Source organism: Rhopalosiphum maidis, chromosome 4, assembly GCF_003676215.2.
Source record: "Rhopalosiphum maidis isolate BTI-1 chromosome 4, ASM367621v3, whole genome shotgun sequence".
In the NCBI taxonomy this organism is placed as follows: domain Eukaryota; kingdom Metazoa; phylum Arthropoda; class Insecta; order Hemiptera; family Aphididae; genus Rhopalosiphum; species Rhopalosiphum maidis.
In genome coordinates, this window is record NC_040880.1 from 45473767 (window position 1) to 45498588 (window position 24822).

General features: G+C 25.7%; 1 protein-coding gene across 3 annotated transcripts; it reads right to left on the bottom strand.

Annotated features, from left to right (window-relative positions):
* Positions 1–627: 627 nt before the first annotated feature.
* LOC113559432 (moesin/ezrin/radixin homolog 1) lies at positions 628–21357 on the bottom strand. Of its 3 annotated transcripts, none has more exons than XM_026965255.1 (11): positions 21124–21357; positions 20247–20297; positions 12385–12564; positions 4536–4658; positions 2454–2605; positions 2153–2383; positions 1834–2094; positions 1627–1753; positions 1328–1558; positions 856–1086; positions 628–792 (listed from the first exon to the last, which is right to left on the bottom strand). In XM_026965255.1, exons 2-11 carry the CDS (start codon positions 20256–20258, stop codon positions 628–630), a joined length of 1713 nt encoding a protein of 570 aa, XP_026821056.1. In that variant the 5' UTR covers positions 20259–20297; positions 21124–21357. The 3 variants fall into 3 exon arrangements, with proteins under 3 accessions (XP_026821056.1, XP_026821058.1, XP_026821055.1); XM_026965257.1 differs by lacking the exon at positions 21124–21357 and adding an exon at positions 20398–20414; XM_026965254.1 differs by lacking the exons at positions 20247–20297; positions 21124–21357 and adding an exon at positions 13005–13387.
* Positions 21358–24822: the final 3465 nt, after the last annotated feature.

Genomic DNA, 24822 nt, shown 5'->3' on the forward strand with positions numbered 1-24822 from the left:
GACCACAAAATAGAATCATTTATTATTATAAAATAATAATTATAATTAATTGTTTCAAAGCTTTTGTAATGTTAATAATAATAATAATAATAAAAGAAATGTATAATAATAAATAAATCAAGTATAATCGTATAACAATAATAATAATAAAATAGTGTTAGGCTTTAAATATTGTTCGTGTTTTTATTTAAGACAAAGATATTGAGCAGAAAGAATTAAGTGCCCCCTCCCTTTGTTTTTGGAATGTGAAAGGAGTGATTGATAATTAGTAATATGACGTCCTGCTTGAGTGCATGATTACATTTTACTGGGCACATAAATATAATTTTATTATAAGCAATTATTATGCTAAACAATAAAACCATACTTCAATAAATAAAGGTACTTAAAAATTAAGGAAATCATAAATTTAATAAAAACTAGCTAAATTAAAAAAAAAAATTTTACATAACTTGTTCAACCATTTTTGTTATTACAACCTTAATAAATAGTAATTTAATAATAATCATGATTAAAGACCAAGATGTAAAATGGTCTTGTAACTTTAGACACATAATGATCTTGGACTTACAGGCTTTTAACGCATATATTAATTGAATAACTACCCTGTACAGTATGAGCATGTATTTACATGTTTTCAAACTGATCAACTCGACGTTTTGTATTGCCTTTTCTAATTTCACGCAGAGTTTTATATTTATCTCGCCCCTGGCGCACGTTTTCGCGATGAATTTTATCCATAGCAGTCTCCTTGGTATCATCTCGTGATTGAGCTAAGTCTTGTTTTAACATCTATATATTCATAAAATAGAATTAATAGTATGTTATTAAGTATATTAATAATAACAGGACTACCTTTAATTGATCCTGAAGTCGTTCATTGCGCTCAGCGAGGGTACGACGTTCCTCCACTGGATCAACAATATCCATATCAGTATCTAAATCTTGTGTTTCATGACCATTGACCATTTCATCATTATCCTCATTTTCATTTTCTGTTACATGATGATGCTTGGGGGTTGCGGCAGCAGCAAGTGCTGCAGCTGCAGCCTCTTCTTGTTTACGCCTTGCTTCCTCAACTTCCTCCTATTAAAATGAAAGTTCGTTATCAATTAAATTATCGTACTTATTTGATTATCATTTTATTAGTTTAAGTATTAAGTGAATACTGTGATACTGTGATAGTAGCCTAGGATATTATAAGTTAGAGTCTAAATATTAAAAAAGTTACCATTAAGTTAAATTAAGTTCATAACATTTTGAGTAATTAATTTAAAACATGCTTAAACGTGTTTATGTGCATAAAAAAATATTATATCATACTTACTTGTAAACGCCTTGTTTCTTCATCTTTAGTTTCAACTTCAGATTGAATACGCATAACTTCTTCTTGTTTAGCTTTGATCTCTTCTTCTAGTTTGGCTCTTTCTGCTGCTTCCATGTTCTTCGATTCTTCTAAGCGTTCCATCATTTTTTGAAGTTCATTTTGTCTTTGTTCAAGTTCTTCTTTAGCTAGTTGAAGTTTATTCAATTGGTCTTCTAAACGACGAATCATATCCTGAAATATTTTAAAAAATAATGATTAATATAATATAGATAATATATAATAATATAATATTGATGTACTTGAGCACTGAGCAAATCTTGTTCACGTTTAGAAATTTCTGCTTGCATAACTTTCAAGCGTTCTTCATATTCTTGATGTTTTTTTTCAGCTTTCTCTCTTGCAGCTATTTCTAGTTGAAGTTTCTCTCTAAAAAATTTATTTTACATTTTAAATGTAGATATCTTAAATTTTATATACTCAATACTTAAAAAAATCAATAAAAATACCTTTGTTGTTGTTTGGCAAGTTTTTCTTCCCTTGCTTGAGCTTTCATTTGTTGTACATCAATAGTATCAGGCTTACGTCTCCTCATATATAATTCATGATTTCCCATGCAAAGAGCCAAAATACGTTTGTTAATACGAACACGTGGTGCAAAGAATACAAAGTCAGGAGCTTTCTTATCGATAGGTTTTATGATAAACTTTCTATCATTGAATGAAATATTACGGATTTCAGACCAAGGAAAACCAATCTTTGGAGTTAATCTAAAATAAAAAATGTTTGAAAATACAATTATATTAAGTCTTGATAAAATTTACTTACTTATCATCCTTTTCATAAATATTAAGACCTAAGGCATCAACACCCAAAAATAATTCAGTTCCTTTTTTGTTGAGAATGTCAAAGTAGTTAACTCCATACATTTCAAGATCTTGGGCAATTTTCAAGTATTCCATCATGGCATCTTCTCGCATCATACCTCTATGTTCATGCCACCACGTAGTAATACTAGACTCCCATTCTTCGCGTGTCATTTTATGTTGATCCATAACACTAAAAATGATGTTTATAAATAATTTAAATGTATAGCTATTAAATAACTATTTATTAAATAACAATTTACCGTTGTGGTAACAGACGATCGTTAGTAAGAAAACCAGGTGTGTGAGTAAGTTTGTTGTAATCACCATGCCTAGCTTGAACAGCATATGAAGCAAGTAATACAGATGTTTCTGACGGACAGTAAATTTCATCAGATAAAATGGCATTTTTCACCTTAAAATAAAATATATTTTCATATTAAATAATTACAAGAAAATAAAATATTATATAATTAATAATCTTAACTAATATAAAAATAAATTTAAAATTTATTTTATTCTAAATTAAATTGAAGATTTTTAAAAAAATAAATTAATAATTAACATTTTATATTCAAATGGTCGACATGGTACGTTTATGATACACCAAACCTACACAAGAGCCTCACATTGTGGTGAACTGGCTTAAGTCGTGTTTAAAAAAACACCATGTTTAACAGAAAATGTATGTTGAGTTATATTTGTTTCATTTTGTTTATTTTAACATAAGCGTAAATTTATCTATAAACAAATTGAAGAAAAAAACCATTTGTATTCGGAGTAGATTTTAATTTTAAAGCGAGATATAAGTGATATAACAATTATTAATTTTAATATTTTAAAAAATAATTATAACTCACTTAAAAATTATAATATCAAAAAACACCTTCAATCACATAGAAAATTATCACATTTAAAAAATTTGTAAAAAAAATGTACAATTAGAAATATTACGGTTATACAAACGGTATTGTCAATATTAGGAATAGATATGTGCCAATTGTGCCTAACACAAAATTAGAGTCAGTATACCAATTACGCTTATACAACACATACTAAAATGCTTGAAAAATATATTTATTGTTAATTTGATTGCTGATTAAAGTAACAGGGTATAATATATTTTATAACAGTACTGGGAATTTTATGAAACAAATAGTAATGTAATGTAATTAGTATTTAACTTTAAATAATTGAAGTTCAAAAAATAACTTGTAAAATGTGAAAAAAAAATTATTATAAAATATTATATTATATTATGTATTAATATACTCACAAAAAAATCGGTTGTGTTTTTATTTATTGTAACTAACTAATAAATTATCCTTAGGTATTGTAAAATTTACAGAAGACAATTGGTCTATCGACCCTAAAATGTTTAGAACACAATTATTGGTATATATTATATACTATATAATAAAGTAATTTTAGGCACAATTGGTAAGCTGCCAGGGAATATACACGATATAATATACTCTCAATTTGTCAATAAACTACCTAAGTATTACAAAGAATGACTCATAATTGATCAGCCTATACGTTTTCAATTAACATACGCTCTATGATTGTCAACTATATTGTTCTACTGTACATGTGATGTATCAAATAATCGCAGAATCAGAGTAGAGTACTCTAACTTATTTATTATAACAACTAATAATTATACCAAAATGACTCAGGAAATTAATATTTTATTTTTCTGAATTGTTTTAATTTTTTTTTAAATTAATATTAAAAATATCTATTACTAAGTCTATTTAAATCTTGGTTAAGAAATAACAGAATTATCATACAAATATATATTTTTTTACATCTATAGTACATGACTTATATTAGAAATAATATCTAAACAAATATTTGTAATATTTTCTATCATTACTATTTACCTACACATTATGCTTTATACGACTAATGCTTTAGGAATCATGACTAAAGAGGTTATTTTTGCCAATAAAATAATTTGGTATAATCTTATCATCTATAAATTACCAAATAAATTGTTCAAGTTTTAATAGTAATTAATTTTGATAGTAAATTTAATATTTTACAAGTAGTCATAAATAGAAATTACATCAGAATTTTTAAAAACTGTTAGACATAATATTTTTATTAGTATTAAAAAAAAAACATTAATTACTAGAACTTTTTTATCAGAACAATAATATTAATAATAAATATTCTTGGAATTGAATCGGTCGAGTAAAGTATAAAATGTAATAATTACTCATTACTTAATGAAGTTATATGTATGATTGTACAATCTATCTTTTAAAAAACATAGTATTTAATATAAATTTTTAAAAGAAAGTATAATTCATAATATCTTATTAATATTAAAATATTACCTGTAAGTAAAACAATCTCAAAGTAATATCTTGTATAAGTTCTTCTGCGACATCTTCTGGATAGAATTTGGCTCGGAACTTAAATTGAAGTGGGTTTTCCTTCTTAACATCTTGGCTCATGACCTGAATATAAAAAATTAATTAAAATACAAATGAATGAATATGGACATATGGTATAATTTATTTGATTAACAGTAGGTAGGTAATGTGCAAATTCAAATAATCATAAATTAAAATTAAATGTAATGATAACTTATCAGTTTAGAATAATAAATTCTACGAAAAAAAAAATAATACTTATTACATATATACGTAATTATTTTCAGTTACTATATAATTAATGAATTCGATAAAATTAAACACTAACTTAATTTAATTTATTTCAAATAAGTTAAATTTTAATATACAAGTATAAAAAATTAAAATTATAGTAACATGTTACAAATATCAAATTCAGGAAAGATCCTTAAATATAATAGTTAATTGTATAATGATGAAGACTAATAAATACACTTTGGACGTGATTTACTATCATGATACCCTGGTGATAACCACATAATATTAACTTGTCTTTGTTTAACGGGATAAAAAAGCAAAATTTTAATACTCAAAATTGTAATTGCAAAGTATGAATTGAGCAGTGGCAGATTTAGGGGGGGCGAAGGGCCTGCTCTCCCCCCCCATTGCATTAGTTAAATACACATTTAAAATTATTGTCTATTTGTATGTATTTGTTAATTACTGAAAAAATTTAAGATTTGTATTTTGGACTATGCCCCCCCTCCAAAAAAAATAAATCCTGGATCCATCACTGGAATTGAATAAACAAGATTATACAGGAAATTATTTTAAAAAATATGTCATTAATTTTTTTTAAATATTGTGCAATTAATAAATCAAAGTATAATAAGTAATTTAATAATACAAGAAAACATAAAACGCTGTAAATAAAACAATATGTAATAAAACTAATAAAAGAATGAGAACATGATAATTTCTCAAAAATATTCTCCTATTCATTTGTTTAAGATATTTGAATATCGCAATATTCCTATTTTCTAGTAATTAGATACTAATAATATTCAAAAATTATACGAAATCGGAAATATAATATACCAGTAACTGATAGCCCATAAATGTATACATCACCCCTACAGATACTCTTTTAAGAAGACATTACATATGCCTTGGTTGTCTCCGTCTTATACTAATGTAAAAGACATAGCAAAAACTGTATTGCGAGGGAAAGAACAGAGAATAATAAGTAAGAAACGAAATTTTCACAACATAAAAAGGAGAGCTTTTGCTGTGAAATATCGTTTTTATATTTTAGATATCATAACTAAAAAAAAATTATTTAAGTTCAAAAATAATGGATTTTGAAATAATAAGAAATTTTTTCGTATAAGGGATATTAAAAAAATAAAAACGATATTTCACAGATAATTGTTTCAACTATATTATATATCAATTTGGAATCTCAACTATCACTATAACCACTGTTCTATCTTGCGCAAAACAGCTTTTTTACATGTGTAAGACGGAGACCATACACATAAGGATGTAGTTTCCTTTTAAGAAAAGACGCAACACCAGAATTTGTCAACTCTTGTACATGTGCATAACATGGAAAATTTAAGTTAAATATTTCACGTTAAGATTCATTTACTAAGATTTTATAAGTTAAAATATTCATGCGAAATGAGAACTTATCCATAATTAAACTTAAGAGAAAATTTTCTATTTTAATATGTCAATATGTCAGTTTTTACGATATTTTAATTTTTAAGTGTTATGATCATTTTAAAATTACAATATTCTACGTTCTTATACTCGCTTAAAAATGTATGGCGTAAAAAATAATCAAAACTCTTAAAATTCTATTACTTATAATATGTAAGACGAATAATAGTGACATATTTTTAAAGGATTATTTCCTCAGTATCTTATAATGTATATGAATAATAAGTGAGTATGATCATTAGCTAGGTATAATAAATAATCATTTTCATAAAATACAAAAAAGAATTAAGTATTTTCAGAAGGAACTTCAAAAATGTTTATAGAAGCTCTTTAAATTAATTCAAAAAAAAAAAATGTAGATTATTTAGTACAACTTTTATTTACCTTATCAATTTGCATGTAACTAATTGATAAAAAAGTAAAAATGTCATAAATAATTATCTTAATAGATAATCATATGCAAGGAAAAAATTGAAAAACCTTCATTAATACCTAACATTATTTAACAATTGACCTTCAAAAGAATTTGTACCATGAAATAGTGACGAGAATAAAAAAGTTTTTAACATATACAAAACTCGAACGTGAATTTCTTAGGAAACGTAACTGTTTTTCCAACACTTATGCTATGACTACAATTAAAATTAAGAAAATATAACGAAGGTCGAGATCGTGACCTCTACGGGTTCTACGTGAGGACAAAATATAATTTTTTCAATGCGTAACTAAGTAGAAAAATTATAAAATTATCTTGGATTCACATATTTCACAAATATTAATATTATATATTGTAATTACAACTATAATACAGATTAAATTGCTATTATGATTAAAAGAAAGTAGAACAATCAACGAAATATATGCACGCATCGTTATAGAGAAGTATACATTCATTATCATCACCTGAATATAGTTCACAACCAGTTCTTTAACCTCGGTTCATAATGTTCATATATTATATTTTAAATAATTTATTAATACACAATAATTCAATTTTTATTTTCATATAAATGTTCGTTCAACTAAGATAATACAGTTTTAAAATTAAAGCGAACATTTAAAAAAAAAACAATAGAATAATTGATTTATAATTTATAAAAAGCTTCTTAAAACATTAGTGTTAATTATTTGGACAGGAAAAATAAAAAATCATACTGTTTTAAAATAATAACTGAAATTATAAAATATATACATAAAACTGAAAGCTATGTGTTGATTTAATTCAATTGTTTATGTAAAGGTTTACTAATAATACAAATTACATAGGCATAAAAGGAAACTATATAAATATAATATTCACTGTATAACGCAACTATGTGATGGAAAACCATAAAAACAAATTAAACAATGTGGGTAAACTCATTATTATAATGTCAGCAATTGTGTAGCGAAGGACACTAACAATACATATGGTCAGTTGGAAAATTAGAATGAGTGTAGGGATACACGCGAAAAAAAAAGAACAGAATAACATTATAAATATGAATATAATATGTATGTGTGCATGTATGTAAGCTAAAAGAATGTATTGAATACATCGGGTTGATCAAAACAATACTTGTTATGCTTATCTAATATTACGTTGAGTTTTCAAAAGGAATGTATGATACCTGTAACCAATATTTATGTCTTGGATCAAAATAATCAATGGATTCTTCAACAAGTGATTTCCTGTTCCATAAATTCCATACTTTTTTGCAAATATTTTCAGGCTGCGCATGTAAAGTAATATATAATGTGAACAGTTGTTTCACATACTTAGAAACACAAGACCGAATAAAAAGTAACGTGTGATTAATACAAATAATATTACTAATAATTAATATCAATGTATTTACTATTTTGTATAAGTATCAAAGTATCATTTATTTTTAAGATCATAACATATTTGCACCATCATGATTTTCTTAGATAATAACTACTATTCTTCACTTCATTAAAATAATTGATTACAAATAATAACGTATTTAAAAATAGTATAATTATACAGAAACATATAATAATTTTATTTTTAAGATGACGCCACGCCCGCATGTGTGTTCTATCCCGTCTTATATACGTCATTCATCACAACAAATTTGTGTTCAGTACTTCAGTAGAATCCATTCTATGTTTTTTAGCTTTAATATTAGAATAAAACTACCTATTATCTAGACAATCTCATAGACTTTAATTGATAATATCAGTTTAAAGTGAATTAGAGCTATGTAAAACATAACAATTTTAAAACACTAATCTCACTTTAAATTATAATATTATTAAAAGCTCATGCGAAGGCCCGGAATCTAGATAATATTCTTGCCTTTAAAGTTAATAATAGGTAAATTTACTCTAATATTACAACAACATAAAATGAATTCTGCTGAACGCAAATTTGCTATGTAGTATGTTTGTAACACGGAATCTTGTGCGGATATGGTGTCCTCTTAAAGATATCATAAGAATGTACAAAGAAGAATAATGAAAAATAAACTAATTTTAAGTTGCAGATAATATTTCAAATATGTTAATTTCTTAAATTTGTTTTTTTTTCTAAAAATATGTAATTTTTAAATTTATATTAAAAGAGAAAAAAAAAATTATTAACATAATTAAATATTAAGGAAATTGTTACATTAACAGTAATTTCAATACCATTAGTTATTACTTATTAGTTAAATGAATATTATTAAAACTAACCAAATCTAACGAAACTATTGAACCAACATATTATACGAGTGTTGTGTCTCCGAGTAATATACCTTAGGTAGTTTTTTATGTGATCAAACTGAAATTGACAATAAAATTAATTGCAAAAGCCGAAAATTCTATTATTTTAAACATATAACAGTTTGAAATTCGGAAAAAAATAATAACTAAAAATCAAAAAATTTATAATTTTATCAATATTTTAATTTTTATTTCAGATTTTGTCAATGTGATACTTAGTTTGAAAAATAAAAATACTATAAAATATATTGGCTAAATGACATCACTTTTGTAATTAAATAACATACGAATTTATTTAATATTTCGAAATTGATTTCGACTAAATTGTGAGTTTTATTTAACATATACATTTTCAAAAAATAACAATTTAAAATGTCTAAAATAAATTACTTAAAAAGTATTTGAAATAAATTTTTTTAAACATCTAAGATACAGAAAATTAAAAGCAGATTGATATAAATTTGAAAAACATAAATCATCGCAATTGAAAAAATATTTTGTTAACATATTTAATATTTTAAGTACACGAGTAAGGATTTAAAAATCTATAGAATAGTAACGAATTATGATTAATGAATAATATAATATAAGTAACCTTGCGAGTATTACCAGATTTCAAGTATTCATTTAAAAACTACATATTCTAATAAAAGGAATTTAAAAATAACCTATTTCAAAGTTGAAAATCTAATCAACAATCTTAAGCAATTAGTCAACAATTAGACAAGTATAGATTATGATATTCAAAAAGGTTAGAACATAAGTAAAAAAAAACATATTGATAAAAATGTATGATATAAACTTAAAGTCAATTTAAAAAATCTGTCAGAGTAGTCAAATAAAAAAAAATGACGTCTCCAAAGTATCATCGAATGTACAACTCTATTTTAATAAATGAAAATGAAAATGTTTGGTTTCTTTCAACTTAATTTATCAACTAAAACAATTAAATATTATAATATATTTTACTAAAGTTAAATTTCGGAAAATAATTTTGTTATGTTAATGGTCAAACCCGGTAACAACACTAAGTACCGGAGTTCTTTGGGCCATGTAAGTTCCTTGAAGACGTTATACCCGCAAGTATTGCCTCTGTCTTACTAATGTATATCACAGCAAATTTATGTTTAGCTGAATACATTTTGTGATGTTAGCTTTGATAATAGAGTAAATTTACCTATTATCAAATTTAAAGGTAAGAATATTATCTAGAAAATATAATGTACTTTTATTGATATTATCATTTTAAAGTGAGTTATTGCTATGTAAAATATTACACCTTCATAACTCACTCTAAAATGATAATATAAATAAAAGCATATGACATTTTCTAGATAATATTCTTACCTTTAAATTTGATAATAGGTAAATTTACTCCAATATTGAAGCTATCAACACAAAATGTGTTCAGTTGAACGCAAATTTACTATGATCTACATTAGTAAGACAGAGACAACACATGCGGGTAAAACGTCCTCTTAACCAGTAACCCTCCGAAAAATTCTAGACATATATTTTCCGTACAATAAACCGAAGTATTAGTAGAATCTTTCCAAAAAAAATCAATAATTACAGTAAATAAATAATAACTCGAATTTTAATTAATAATAAAATATAATTTTATTATATAACTATGTTGAACACAAATTAAGTAATTATAATATCTGTAATTTAATATTAGTTTAGAGGTAAGCGATAAAATGTATTAATCACATTAATTGTTTTTTTACACGTTTTTCTCTCTGTTTACTGTTGTATGCGGTTCTTTTTATGAACGTGTATTTCATACTGATGGGCAATGACGGCATAATACTACACGCGATTTTTCTGGCACTTAATGACCTTGACACAATGATGTATCTTCGTTTTAGAAAGTAGTATATGATATGTACGCGAGACAAGGCCAAATATCAAAACGTAGACACTTGATAATTCTGTAAATGCCTGAGAAATGCTATTGGAATAATTTATCAAAAATATATTCCAATCAGTTTCCCCATTTTTGAATGATTAAAAAATTTGAAAAAATTAATATTTAAACTTAAGAATTCAGGAATGTTTTTAACTGTAGATTTTTGAAGTTGCATCAAAAACATTTTATGAATATCTAAATGAAAAAAAATGCTAAATATATGGTAGGTTAGTTTAAGTAGTGAACTAGTGAATATAGAAATCACGTTGACAATAATTCAAAGAGAAATCAGTGTTTAGCCGTCAATTAAAAATGGATACATCCGGTTTAACCGGGCTTTTTAATTAATATCGAAAGTCACGGAGAGTGAATATAAGGGAAAAACGAAAAATCAAATATCCATTAAAGGTAATATTTTAATAAAATAGCCGTAACGTGGCTAAAAGTATACACAATTGTTATTTAACAATAATAAAAGAATTTATGTATTTATAATTTTCTAATTATTGAAGCACGCAAAACATTTAATATTTAAACTAAAACTATTTGATAGTTTGTTATGTGATTTTGATAGTCTACCTTCTAAATTTTTCTAATGAACCTTAAAGAGAATAGATATAATACAAAACTTCAATTTGTATAATTAATTAAAAAAAAAAAAAACAATTCTTTTAAATTATTTCAATATAATTCAAGTGTTTTTAAATTTATACGGGTACTATATCTAACATCGCATTGAATATAAATATCAATGAAGAATATTTTATTTCTTTATAGAAAATAAAAACGCTTGAAAAAAAATCACTTTAGATGCTGATAAGAAAAAACGTATTTATAAAATTCTCGTTATCAATCCGCTTAAATAACATCAACAATAAAAGAAATAACTATTTTTCATTTTTCATTATTATAACACCTGTTGCATCTTTCGCCGGAGCAAGATAAATGTGAGCAGGTGAAGTAATAAAAATCAACAAGTGGCTAAAATATTTCATAAACGATGTATTATGTAAAACAACGGCTTGACAATAATAGTATTAGTACCTAATAAAATGTGTTCCAAAAACAATATCAAAAGTACATTATCTTAATCATTAAGTGTTGTATATTTGTACAGTGATTAACGGAGATGTTTGCTTTTACAAGTCTACGAACTATTCACGGATTTGCATAACCTAATTGTTCGATGACATTAAACTGTGACTTTGGCAGTAACGCATTAGTCACGCGTACTGTAAGAGTCTTCGAGAATGCTAATAAACAGTTTTTATGAAGCGGTTCGAACACAAATAGACAAGAAAAACTTGACAAAAACTCATAATATAATACCTACGGCTCGTCCTCCAAGGTCGTACGGTTTAAAATATACTTGGGTTTAGAAGTGTTAAACATCATCTTGGGTTTTACAATAATAACATAATACATAATACATTGATGCTGTACCTATATTGTATTCAAAGAAAAAAACATTAAGTCAACTGGTACCTTTTTATATAGTTTGATCCAAGTCATATCGCCTTTGTTGTCAGTGTACTGTAGGCCGAAAAACCATACCTCCCTTAAGCCAATGGTTTTTACTACCTGGTCGAATAGCTGTTTGCCGGTGGTAGTTTGCTGGATAGCAAACTCCAGCTCGGCATCCATTGTGGTCACTCTCACGTTCATCTGAAACAGGCAATGTTTGAAAATTCAATTTAAAAACATAATACAATCCAACCCAGCAAGATATCCTCCCTGCCGTTTACTCAGATCCCACACCGTAACAATCGATATTACAATTATGTTTTGTTATGTAATCTGAATTGGCGGGAAATAAGCAGATCACAAGTAGTTGGCCTAAACGGCTAAACAACACATACTTAAAATGTCCCTATTAATGAAAACTTTTAAATATTAATACAAAAGTCTAAATTATTAACCCGTTATTTTATTGACTTGCAATAAATAAAAATTATCATTTAAAAAAAATATATATAAAAAGTATACGTCATCTATAACGTTTATATGAATTTTAAAATAATATCGTCAGTAATATGATACAAATCATTTTTTTACGACATCAACGATACACCGTGATATATTTGTTCCACGTCTCAAGGACTTACAGTTTTTCCGGACACCATCTTGTCGCGGTAGTTCTGAAAACACGGTACAGTGATATCGACAGCAACAACACACAAAAACGACTAGCAGGTTGCACAATCACGTAAAAACAGTGTAATTAAGATGCACACGCACAAACTGAAACACTCAACTATTTGCGCATACGTTCAATTGGCCGAGGGGATGAAAAACGGTCGAAAAAAACAATTATTAATATCCGTTGCACATTTGTAACGCGATGGCGAAGAGAGCAGATGGACGCGACGCCAACGGTTATGCAGGTGTTAATACAGTATTCAATACAGACTAGTCTACACTGGCTAGCGAGTTGTGACTAGTGACTGTCGACTGAAGAGCGTCTGAGGCCTGAGCGACGAGAGGCCGGGGAGACAAACCGAGTAGTTACCCGCCGATATAACGGGCATGGTTTTGAAGAGTAAAAAAACCGCCGGAGAACAAGGCGTGGCCATGATGATGGTGAAAGTGGTGGGGGGAAACGTACGACCAGAAACCGGTTATAGGAAGCGACAACGCCGCCGCCGCCGGCTGGCACTGTACCGCCACCTGGTTTCGGGCCAAGGTGCGCTGTCGCAGTGTTGCGCCAACGGCTGAACGGCGGCTGTTCGTCCGTTGATAGCTATGCCGAAACCACTTTACGAAACCCTCAATGACAGTTTAAACAATATTTATACACGTTTTTTCCTACCTTCATGTTAACGATCGAGATACTTGGAATTTTTTACCATTCATAATCATAAGTTTACGTCATAGATAAGGCGGAACGTGACGATCCACTTACTTGTTTGGATAATCCCCTTCCCTCCTCCACCCCACTATAATACAACACATTCTACAGGGTTGTACAACTTAATGTTTCATATAATCGATGCAATTACAGAAAACAACAAATCACTCAAGAGATAATTTAACTACTTAGTCTTGTATCGTGAACAATATGTTAACGATCTGTTAAATATAATCTTTGATAATAAATATTAGTATTAAATATTTATAATGAATAAGATTCTAAAAACTATAGAAATTAAAATTAAATCAAGAAAATTTTTAATATTTACAAGGAGCGATCGAAAAAGATAGAATGCTTAAAGTCAATAATATAATTAAAACGTGTACTTGTATAAGATATTTTTCCATTCTTCAAATATTTATTTTTTGATTTATTTAAAAAGTAAAATGAGTAATTTTATTTATTATAAAATAATGTTAATTACAATTTTTTAATAAAATTTAAAATGTCAGTTGTGTTTCTTATAGTAATTTAATAAAAAAAACTAATTATGTAAGATTTGTTATATATACAACGTAATATAGCTTTAGCAGTATACCTTGAAAATAGTATAGTAATACTCGCCAATGTTTTCAAATTTAAAACTTTTGAGATTATCTAACATGCTATAATTTTGAAAAAGTCTCATTAGAGCATTTAATCCTACAATGCAATTCAAAAATTATCAGTAAAAATACTTGGTCATATGCACTTACATAAATCATAAATTTCCAAACATTATAAATGACGATCACAAATAAATGTTGATTATAGCTAATAAAATTAATTTAAAAAGCTTAAATATGCAATTATAAACCTCTAATAGTAAAATATTTTATTTCGCCAAACAAATTTGGACCCATTTTTTAGTTATTTTAATTTTAATTATAATAATCATAGTCAAAAATACAATTATAACCATATTAGCGCTACAGATTTTAGTCATCATTAATTTATAATTGTTCAATAGAACACATTTTTAAATTTAAATATTATTATTTATTTTATAAAAACTTGCATATGTAATTTTAATGGCCAGTACCTCAAATTTAAAACTTACAACAATTTAACTTTAAAACTGTTCAAATACAATAAATATGATATGTGTAGTCTTTTATGAAATTTAAAAACAAAAATAAATATTAGTCACTAAGGAAACATCGCTAGTCTTTTCATAGTAATTTAAAATAGTCTCATTTTATGTACGTATTATGCAATGAGCTGTAATCAGGTTTTAAACCTAGTTGGATTTATCTATGAATATGTTATAACACATTTTCTAAAAAACTATGTACAGAAGACTATAAAAATACATAATAAATAGGCAAATAATTAACAATGAAATGAAAAATGTAAAATAAAAATCAAGGCTGTTATACTAACTATAACATTAAAAAAAAAACATTGTTTTAAAGAAATAAAATCGTTAATAGGAAAGATAAGCTTTACAATTACTGTTCATAGAATCAGTAAAATGGTTAGTAAATTTTTTAATATATAAGCAATAAAAACAGTTTTAATATTATAGCTAAACTAAAACAATTGTCAATTACTTATTAGTTTGTTAATATAAGATTAAATCTTACGCGTAACCACAAATTATTTAAGACTTTTGATTATAATTTAATAAGTTATATTAACTATTTCATACACAGAGAATATAAAGTTTTAAAATTGTATAATATAAAATATATTAACACTAAGCAATTTTGTATCGATATATTTTTTAAAAACTTTAAAATCTTGGGAGTTGATAATTTATTGTATAAATTAATTTTAAAAAAATCCTATTAAATATTAACCCTGATAAAAAATAAATAAAATACTAATCCTAGATTAAAGACAAACACATATTAAAAGTGTACTCACTTTCTATCCAAATGATTTAAATTTTATAATTATATAATTTATTTTAACTATTTCAATAATAATGATTCGCCAATGGTATCTAAATAGTAAATATGTAAGCTTATATTAGTTAAATAATTTATACATTTATGCATATGAGATATTCAGGGAAAACAATGCATGTCATAAATAGAGATAACGACAAATTTCTATTTTTTAGACTGCACAGAAAACAGTGGTTATTATCTCAAGGAAATTTTTTTTGAAGCCATGATATTAACATACAATAAATGGTAGCTAGAAAATAAATAAAAATTAATTATTTTGTGGTGTTCAATTTTGTTTATTTCTTGAAATTGTTTAATAGAACATTAAATAAAATTAAAATTAAAATCGACACCATAATATATGATAGGTTAACTAAAAACTATTAAAAATGATTTAATTTTATAATTATGAGAAGGGTAATTTCAACAATACGAAAAATACTAATGGATTTATTTAATATATTGTATATATTATTAAATTAAATTGGTAACACAATATAATTAATATACAGAGTATAATATTTATTCTCGGGTTTTTCGCACAAAATATTAATTATGATCTCGTATTAGCAAATACACTAGAGAACTTATTCTGTTCTGAGAATGTGAGATTTGTATGGGGTACTTGCTTAGCCTTAATTACTTAATTGATAAATTCTTAAATTTTTATTTTGATGTAAAATAGATTCCCCTAAAAATCTTTTGTCTTACTAATCACTTTAATATGCTATGAGTTTTTGTTATCTTTTTACGACAAGCGTCAGAAGATCTTAAAAACCGTGTAAGATTTTATCAAAATTAAGTTTTGAAAAAGACAAATCTTAACCTTGTGGTGTATTAATTAGTGATACAAAAAATGTTAACAAATAAATAAAATATTTTTAAGTAAGTGCTATTAAAAATCTTACACTTAAGACTTAAGATAAGTTTTTAGTTCTACACAGAAATATAAAATAATTATTCACGAACTCTGTACGGAAAACTGTATACATAAAATTATATCCGACTCTAAATAAATAAAAACAACATTTAAACATTTTATTACAAAAAGAATTTAAACAAACAATTGATCATTGTCAATTAATCGCAATAAATTCTAACCGAAAAGTTTAAAAGCTCAATAGGGATATCTTTGGAGATAGCCAACATATATAAAATATATATTTAAGGATCGCTTAAAAATAAAACATTAATTTAGAATGACGCTATGGTAAAGTGGTTGGGAAACACTGGAATAGCCAAATCTTCGGTAATACCACTTCTACGAGACCAAAAAGCCCCTACTCAAAAGCTTTCATCTGAAACTAAGAACATCCCGGTACTACCTAGGAACTGATATAAAAAATATAAGCTTATAGTCGATATCAGAAACGAGTTTACACTCACACAAACTTTATCTGTATAATATTTAAACCTATTAGTATTGTAAGTAACTAGAGAATACACTTTTTCTAATGATATCTCAAATGGTTAATATTACATAAAGAAATACGTTCTATTATTATTAAATTTATAATAACATGTTATGCAACGACAATTTGAATTTAATAAATATACAAAAAAAGTTGAAGTGATGGATAATCGCGTACAAAAAATAAATAATAAATATATATTTTATATATTAAAAATTGTTATAAAAGAAAAATGGTGTTTGATTTAATTTGAACTCTAAAGTCTTAGAGGTAAAAAATATTTTTATAATGAGATTAATTTTCCAAATAACATCGATTATAATAAAATGGTCATCTAAAGATTACCCCCTTATCAGTTAAACATTTATTATTTAAATTAAAAATTAAAAGATAATATAAAAACCATTGTTTACATATTATTTTTATACTTTTAGTCGCTTGGCGAAGTAATAAATCACAGCATAAACGAGATAGGAATTTACAGAATAGATAATAATTTGTAAAGTATACATTTAAAGAAAAATATTTAACCTAGCTTAACTAAAGTCAATAATATTTTAAAGTTTTTTATGAATGAAATACTTGTTTTAAAATAATTTAGCATAATATTATAAAAGATTAATTAACAATTCTTTATTGGTATTTAATTAAATGAGAAATGGGTAATGGCTTAGTTAGAATAATACAAATAAATCCAAAAATATCAACTACAAGTGCATAATAAATGTTATATTATTTTGAATACCACTACGAGTAAAATGTTTTTAATTTTTGAGTTAAAAAGAATAAATAAAAATCAATCAGGATATTTTTTAAAAATAATTTCTTAGGAATTTATGATAAACTGATCAATGAACTATTTATAAATTACAATAAAATTTATAAAATTAAACGTATTATTAATTTCAACTTTTTCAACTTTAATAAATTCAACAATTCACTTTTGCTTTAGATTTTTTTTAAATATTAAAATGATAAACAATATTATAAAATGATTTATTGATGTATTATGTTATTTATACATATTTAGTTGGTATAATATACTAATTATAAAAAGTTAACTATTAATCCGTTTAAATTTTTTGGAATTGTATTCGTTGAATAAAACTAACTACTTAGTAATACGAAATAACATTAATAACACTTCATTCGAATTTGTTAATTTTCTAACCTTCAAATAACCGGAAAAATGACCTAATATTTTAATTTCACTTTCAATTACATTTTTTTTTTTAACGCGAAATCATCAAATTAGATATTTTAAGAGTACATCGAATTTGTACTATTTTTATTTTCCATTACATATTTAGCAAAAATCCTTATAAATATATTGTTCATTGTTAAACTGACAAAAATGTTTAGTTTTAACTTTTAAATACATGTTTGAATACTATTTTTAGTTGCACCATTATACACAATAATTACTACAATAATACTGAATTACTTATTACTTTTATAAACTTACACAATTCGTAAATGTAGAAAATAAATCAAAATCATTAGGGTACACAGTGTGTACTACACACTATACAGTCTTACTAAAACATGGTATGTGGACGATGTGATAGGTAGGTATTACAAGGGGAATCACAGGATGCAAGAGGATAGGAGCCGATTGTTATATACCAGTAAGTAATAATATAGAATAACATTGTGGTTACTGTGAAAACCATTGTTTAAAGTGTAAATTGAGTAGGCCTTTACAAATCTTTTGTATTATAATAACACCTAATATATTATAACACTATGTGGGTTGTATTATTATTACATTGTAAATAATAAACCCAGGGTTTATTTGTAAAAAAAAAAAAAAAAACAATAATATCAACAAAATGTATGTAAATATTTAATAAAAGTAGTTAATAATAATCACTTGTTTCGAAAAAGTCATTTGTAGATAATTTAATTTATTGATACAGTTATCAGTTTACTTCCTGTAGTTACCAAAATAGCAAATTCATGAATATTATTCTGGGTTAAGAACACTAAACAGTGTATCAACTATCAATAGGTAATTTTATTATTGTATGATAGGTGTAGTGTAATATGAATGAAATAGTTAATATTATTGTGTATTTTATTGATAAATAATGCACCAACTTAAAAGCAACAAATAAAATAATAAAGCACTTAGTTTATACAATTAAAATAAATTTTAGTAGAACATCAAACCTTAACTAATACCAATTTATCTAAAATGTACCTATTTAATTTATTATACTCATATCAAGTAATTAACAATTACAATTAGTATTAAAATTAAATGTTGATCAACAGTTTTTAGTACAAATATATATTTGATATAAATTTTAAATTAAAAGGCTAATGCTAATTTTAAGCATTTCTATGTAAATAAAGTTTTTTTTTATAGAAGCCATTTTGTTGCAATCTTAAATGTAAAATGCTTACATCTTATAAATGCAAAAAAAAATTAAATCAATTCGCAAAGAAGTAAAAAATTAACATCATTATCATAAATTTAAAAATGCATTATATAAAATTACTAATTATCTTATTTTTTTAAATAAGATACAAATAAATAAAATAAGAACTTTAAATTATTAAAAGAACAATTTATAAAAGTTGAAAATAAAATTGGTATATTTTTAAAAAATTTTTATTAATATTTATTTAATGATATGGAAAAAATAATAGTCTAGCACAGACATAATAATTAAAGTTAATAATAATATGATCTTTGTTTTTCAACAGTAAGACTGGTTAAATAACAAAAATGGAAATGACAGAATCACAGTTCACCAGATGCTTACACATTATTATGTTGCCAACACAGAAGGGGTCTTAAAATGTTTTTTTTAGAATATTTTTAATACACATCTTAAAAAATAGTCATGCATATTAAATCACAAATAAAATTTTTTATTATTATTATTATTATTATTCATATAATATAGATTTAAGTTATAAATTAATTATTGTTCTCAAATAGATAAAATTTAATTTTAAACCTTACTTTTATTATACATTATATTATTTGCATAATATTAGTTTAAAGTTAATGATTTAATTATTTGTCTTTTATAAGACACTATAAAGTTTATCAAAAAAAAATATATAAGATAAATTAAATTCATTTTTTAAAACTTCTATAACCACTATTTATTAAAAATAAATAAAGTTATAACTTACAGATTTTGGCATCTTGAATTATAGTTGTGGCTATGTATTCAACATAAAAACCTGAAATAGTTGAAATATTTTAAATTAGGTGTTAAGTTTATTAATTAGCAGTAAAATTGGTAATAGTGTAATATACTATTTCAGAAGTCAAAACATATACCTATTGAAATAAACTGGCAAAAAAATATATACAGAAATTAGTGTTTCATAATGTATTCTAAAACAATTTGCTAAATTACCTAGTCTTAAATTTCTATCAACAATATGGATTACATAAAAGATCAATTTACTAATAAATTAATAATCAATAAAAATATTTGAAACTTTTACATAATGTATCTGCCCAAAAATTGGTCATTCAATTATTACTAAATTTTAAAAAAGTACAAAACATATAAATTAATAAAACATTTAGATTATTTTTATTTTTATATAATTGGTTTGTATAACGGGCGATATAGTACTAGCTACTAAGCTTGAATATCCTAATATCGATTAATTATCAAAGGTAAATTCCATAGTACATTCAAAAATGCAACATGTATCAACAGTTACATAATTAAGTGGCTTGCTTATAATCTATAAAATATTATACACCTATGTCCTACCTATATTATATTATATGGTATACACTTATATTTGATAATATAGTGTCTTAGATTATAACCTCTAATATTAATCACTTATCATCGTCGAGTAAACCAGATTTGGCGTATCGGATCGACGTCAACGGGCGGTTTTCTCAGAATAGCCGGGCAATGCAGATTCTCCGAATCGGAAGTGTCGCCTGTCGCTGTTTCTAGGCGGAAGAGTGCCGAAAAACCGGGAGTGGATAAAATGGACAATAAAAACAGTATGAGTAATGCACACAAAAATCTTGACTCACCCCGGTAGAATTTGTTGTCGTCGTCTGTCGGTGATCCTAAAGCAATTCAAACGCCTTCTCCGATATCCCGCACTATGCGCAGCGCAACGAAGTGTGCGAGTGTCTCGAGTCTCGACCCGGAATGATCCGTTTGATTTATTTTTAATTTTTTTTTCACTTTTTTATTTTTACGTTGAAATATTTTCAAAAATACATCACGCACGAAAATGGAAAAACGTAATCACGTCACGTTGACTGATGGTGTTGCGCGAATCAGCAAATGAACCCGGTCCAGATAATCATTACAGCTGGTGGCTGCACTGCCGCACAGCTCATATCAGTGCGACCGTAGCGAGGGGATTAAAGGAAATATAAAAAATAAAAATCATTTTCTTACTTATTATAAAAAAGTGGTTAAAATATAAAATGAAAATACAAATGAATCTTCTGCGTCCGGCGTCCTAGAATTTTTAATTTTTTCACCATGACACAATAAGTTGCATACTTATTTTGCCGCACTCAGCGATTATATTAAATTTGTGTAACGCAAAATTGCAAAAACCGCAAATCATAAATCGGTTTTAAGAACGTGTCTAAATAATATAATAATATATTATGTAAATTAAAATGCTTTAATACATAATATTATAAACCACTTTGATGTAAAATGTGGAGAATGGTTTTGCACACAAGGAGAAATGTATCACACCCAGACACCCAATGACTTATTTTGCTTATTATTTTTAATTAATAGAATATGTTGATAAATACAAGTAACAAGTGGGTGTAGAGCTTTTTCAGCAGACTATAATAGTAAATTACATATAACTATGTGAAAAATTTGAACTTAGAATTAAAGACAGTTGACAGTACGTCTACCATGTACGTCTACCCTTGTACACTTATACGACTTCTTGAAAATGTAATGTCAGAGCGGATTTTCCCGTAACCCCTCTCCCCGAAATAACTACCGGAACGGCGGTCAGCGAACACTTAAAAATGTCCAATGTAAACAGGTCGGGTACCTATTTATATAGAAAAAAGATTAAAACCATTGTATTAGTTAGTATTATTATTTATTACGAACCCATTATTAAGACCAAAGATTATCTATACTAGGTAATAGGTACTAAATTATAATAATTAAAATAAATATTTAGGAGGTAGCATAATGGAGTACTAAAAACTGAAATAGTCGTTCTGCTAGCTGTTAAGTAGGTTTTGAGTCTCTAGCATACCAAGTATGAGATGATAACGAAAAATGAGGTTATGTGAGCTTATCCTGCGCAAAATAATATTGAATTCCAAGGCTCTAAGTGGTGTGGTGGTTTGTACTATGTAGTATTATCGTAATATCGTACACGTACGTATATTGTCATATTGCTCTTACAAATAAATAATCAGGCGCGGATCCAGAGGGGGTGCTAGGGTGCTATAGCACCCCCATGAAATGTTGCTTCCTAGAACACAATACTCTACACAACATGCGTTTTTCAGCAGGCTGGGTACATATTTTATACACAAAATAAGAACAACAAAAAATTGACAAGTAATTTTTCCTTATACAATACTGATGATTGATTCCCATATTTGATATGTTTTTGTTATTTACTTAAAATATAAAATTATAAAAAAATTTTTATTACATTCTGAACGGAGTGATTTTTTTTATCTGTCATCACATTTTGGAATATACTAATAATGCTTTGATTTTGGACTTCAGCCCCTCTTTGAAAAGGAAAATGAATCTAGTTGGTAGTTTGGGGTGTCCAAATAAAAAATTTTCAGTAGTTTTTAAAAGGGTTAGAAAAAACCTTAAAAAAGTAACGGAAAAATGAAAAATTTTACGCAAAATAGTTTTCGACAAAATCGATTTTTTATTTTGCTATAACTCAAAAACGAATAATTGTAAATACTTAAAATTTTCACTAAATTTTTATGTTACCGTTATCTATTTACGATTGAATTTTCAAAATATTTTGACTTTTTTAGAGCTATTTATTTTGTTTTTCAAATACCGATAAAAATATTTAGTATTCCAGAAAATTTTTAAAATTGAATAGAAGGTTTATTATAAGTTGTACTTATCGTAGTAAAAAATAATAAAAAACCGTTGGTCACAATTTTTGTTTATAAGCATTTAAAGTTCGAATGTTTACAAAATATGTCAAAATCGTGAAAATTTTGTAATTTTGATATTGAAAATTCATAATATTTTTGTAATTTATATCTAAGGTTAAAAAACCCAACGAGTTCTTCAAATAACTGTAAAAAAACTCCAGCGTCAATATAAAAAAAATTTTATGAGCGCATGAAATTTATTTTTTTACTAAACTACGTAAAATAACGATAGATATGTATCTTAAAACGATTTAAAATATTGGTTGTTATTCATAAAGTATCAATCCTAGAAACTTGAAACTTTCACCAGTAGTTGAGAAAAATAAATTACAGTTTAAATATAGGTAGGTAATAATATAATATATCCTAGACTGACCAGATCATCTCCGTCCAGAATTGTTTTTCGTATACAATGAACCTGTCATTTCATTCAAATTTAACACATCCTTTATATTGACTTATTTTCCACTTCTACTATACGGCAGAGCAATACCCACTTGCCACCCTTTTTTTATAGATTTGTTTTTAAAGTTGCTATACTCATATTTAAAATGTTTATCTTTTTGAAAATTTGAACATTAAACACTATAAAGCACACTAATTTTGTAAACTAAAAAAAGACCTTTCCTTCTTCAGAATGGAGTATACAGAATATAAAACCTTAACCTAACTACCCCCCATGAAAAAATTCTAGATCCGCCACTTCTTACAATAATATAAACTGCATAACATTTATAGTACTCCAATTTTCAAATCCGAAGAAATTTTCCGATAATTTACAATATGATTGGGAAAAACAAAACTAATTCTATTGAAAAATTAATGGGAATTTTACACCAAATCATGCTTTGACAAAATCAATTTTCTTTTATTGTTGTATAGCGATAGCTTGTATAGGTAATTCAAAAATGAATAAACTCGTAGGAGTGTAATTCAGCTATTTTTGAGTAATATAATTAATAATTATGTACATACAATTTATCATTTATATATAAAAAAAGTTTAACATTTTAAAGAATGACAACTTTTTTTCATAACAATAAAACAATGGGTTTGAATATCAAATGTTGACAAAAAAGGTCAAAATTGTGAATTATTTTTAAAATTTAATTAATATTAATACATCTATTGTAAACTAAAATGACAAGTCACGAAGTAAGTTGTAGGTACACTTGTTAGTCGACAACTATATAGCAGAGCAACTTTCCGGTATTTTGTTGAACAAATTAAATGTTTTAAAAGGTAATAAGTGATAACGGCCGAAAAATAAAAAAAACTTCATTCTAAAATTATTACATTGATCGTACAGCTCAGAATCTAAAATTATGCAATAATTAAATATTGGTATTTGAGTGACTACGTTGGTGGCGTATAATATTTAATAAACGATAGTAGGTAATAGGTATGCAATATTGGAAATGTACATAATTGTATGTACTTTGAAGTTTAAACTTTGAAAGAACAAAAAAGTTGTTTATTTATGATTTCTCGCATATACCATCTATATTTATACCTAATAAGCATTATAGGAGAAGTATATTATACCTACTACCTACGCAGAACTGCAACTGTTTAGTTTTGTATGAAATCAGATCTTAC

Bases quoted from the DNA above. Each gene is read 5' to 3' on its own strand.
- LOC113559432 (XM_026965254.1), bottom strand. The intron at 1,754-1,833 runs GTATTTTTATTG...TAAATTTTTTAG, and splicing joins CTTGCCAAACAACAACAAAG to AGAGAAACTTCAACTAGAAA. The intron at 1,559-1,626 runs GTACATCAATAT...AAAATATTTCAG, and splicing joins AAGATTTGCTCAGTGCTCAA to GATATGATTCGTCGTTTAGA.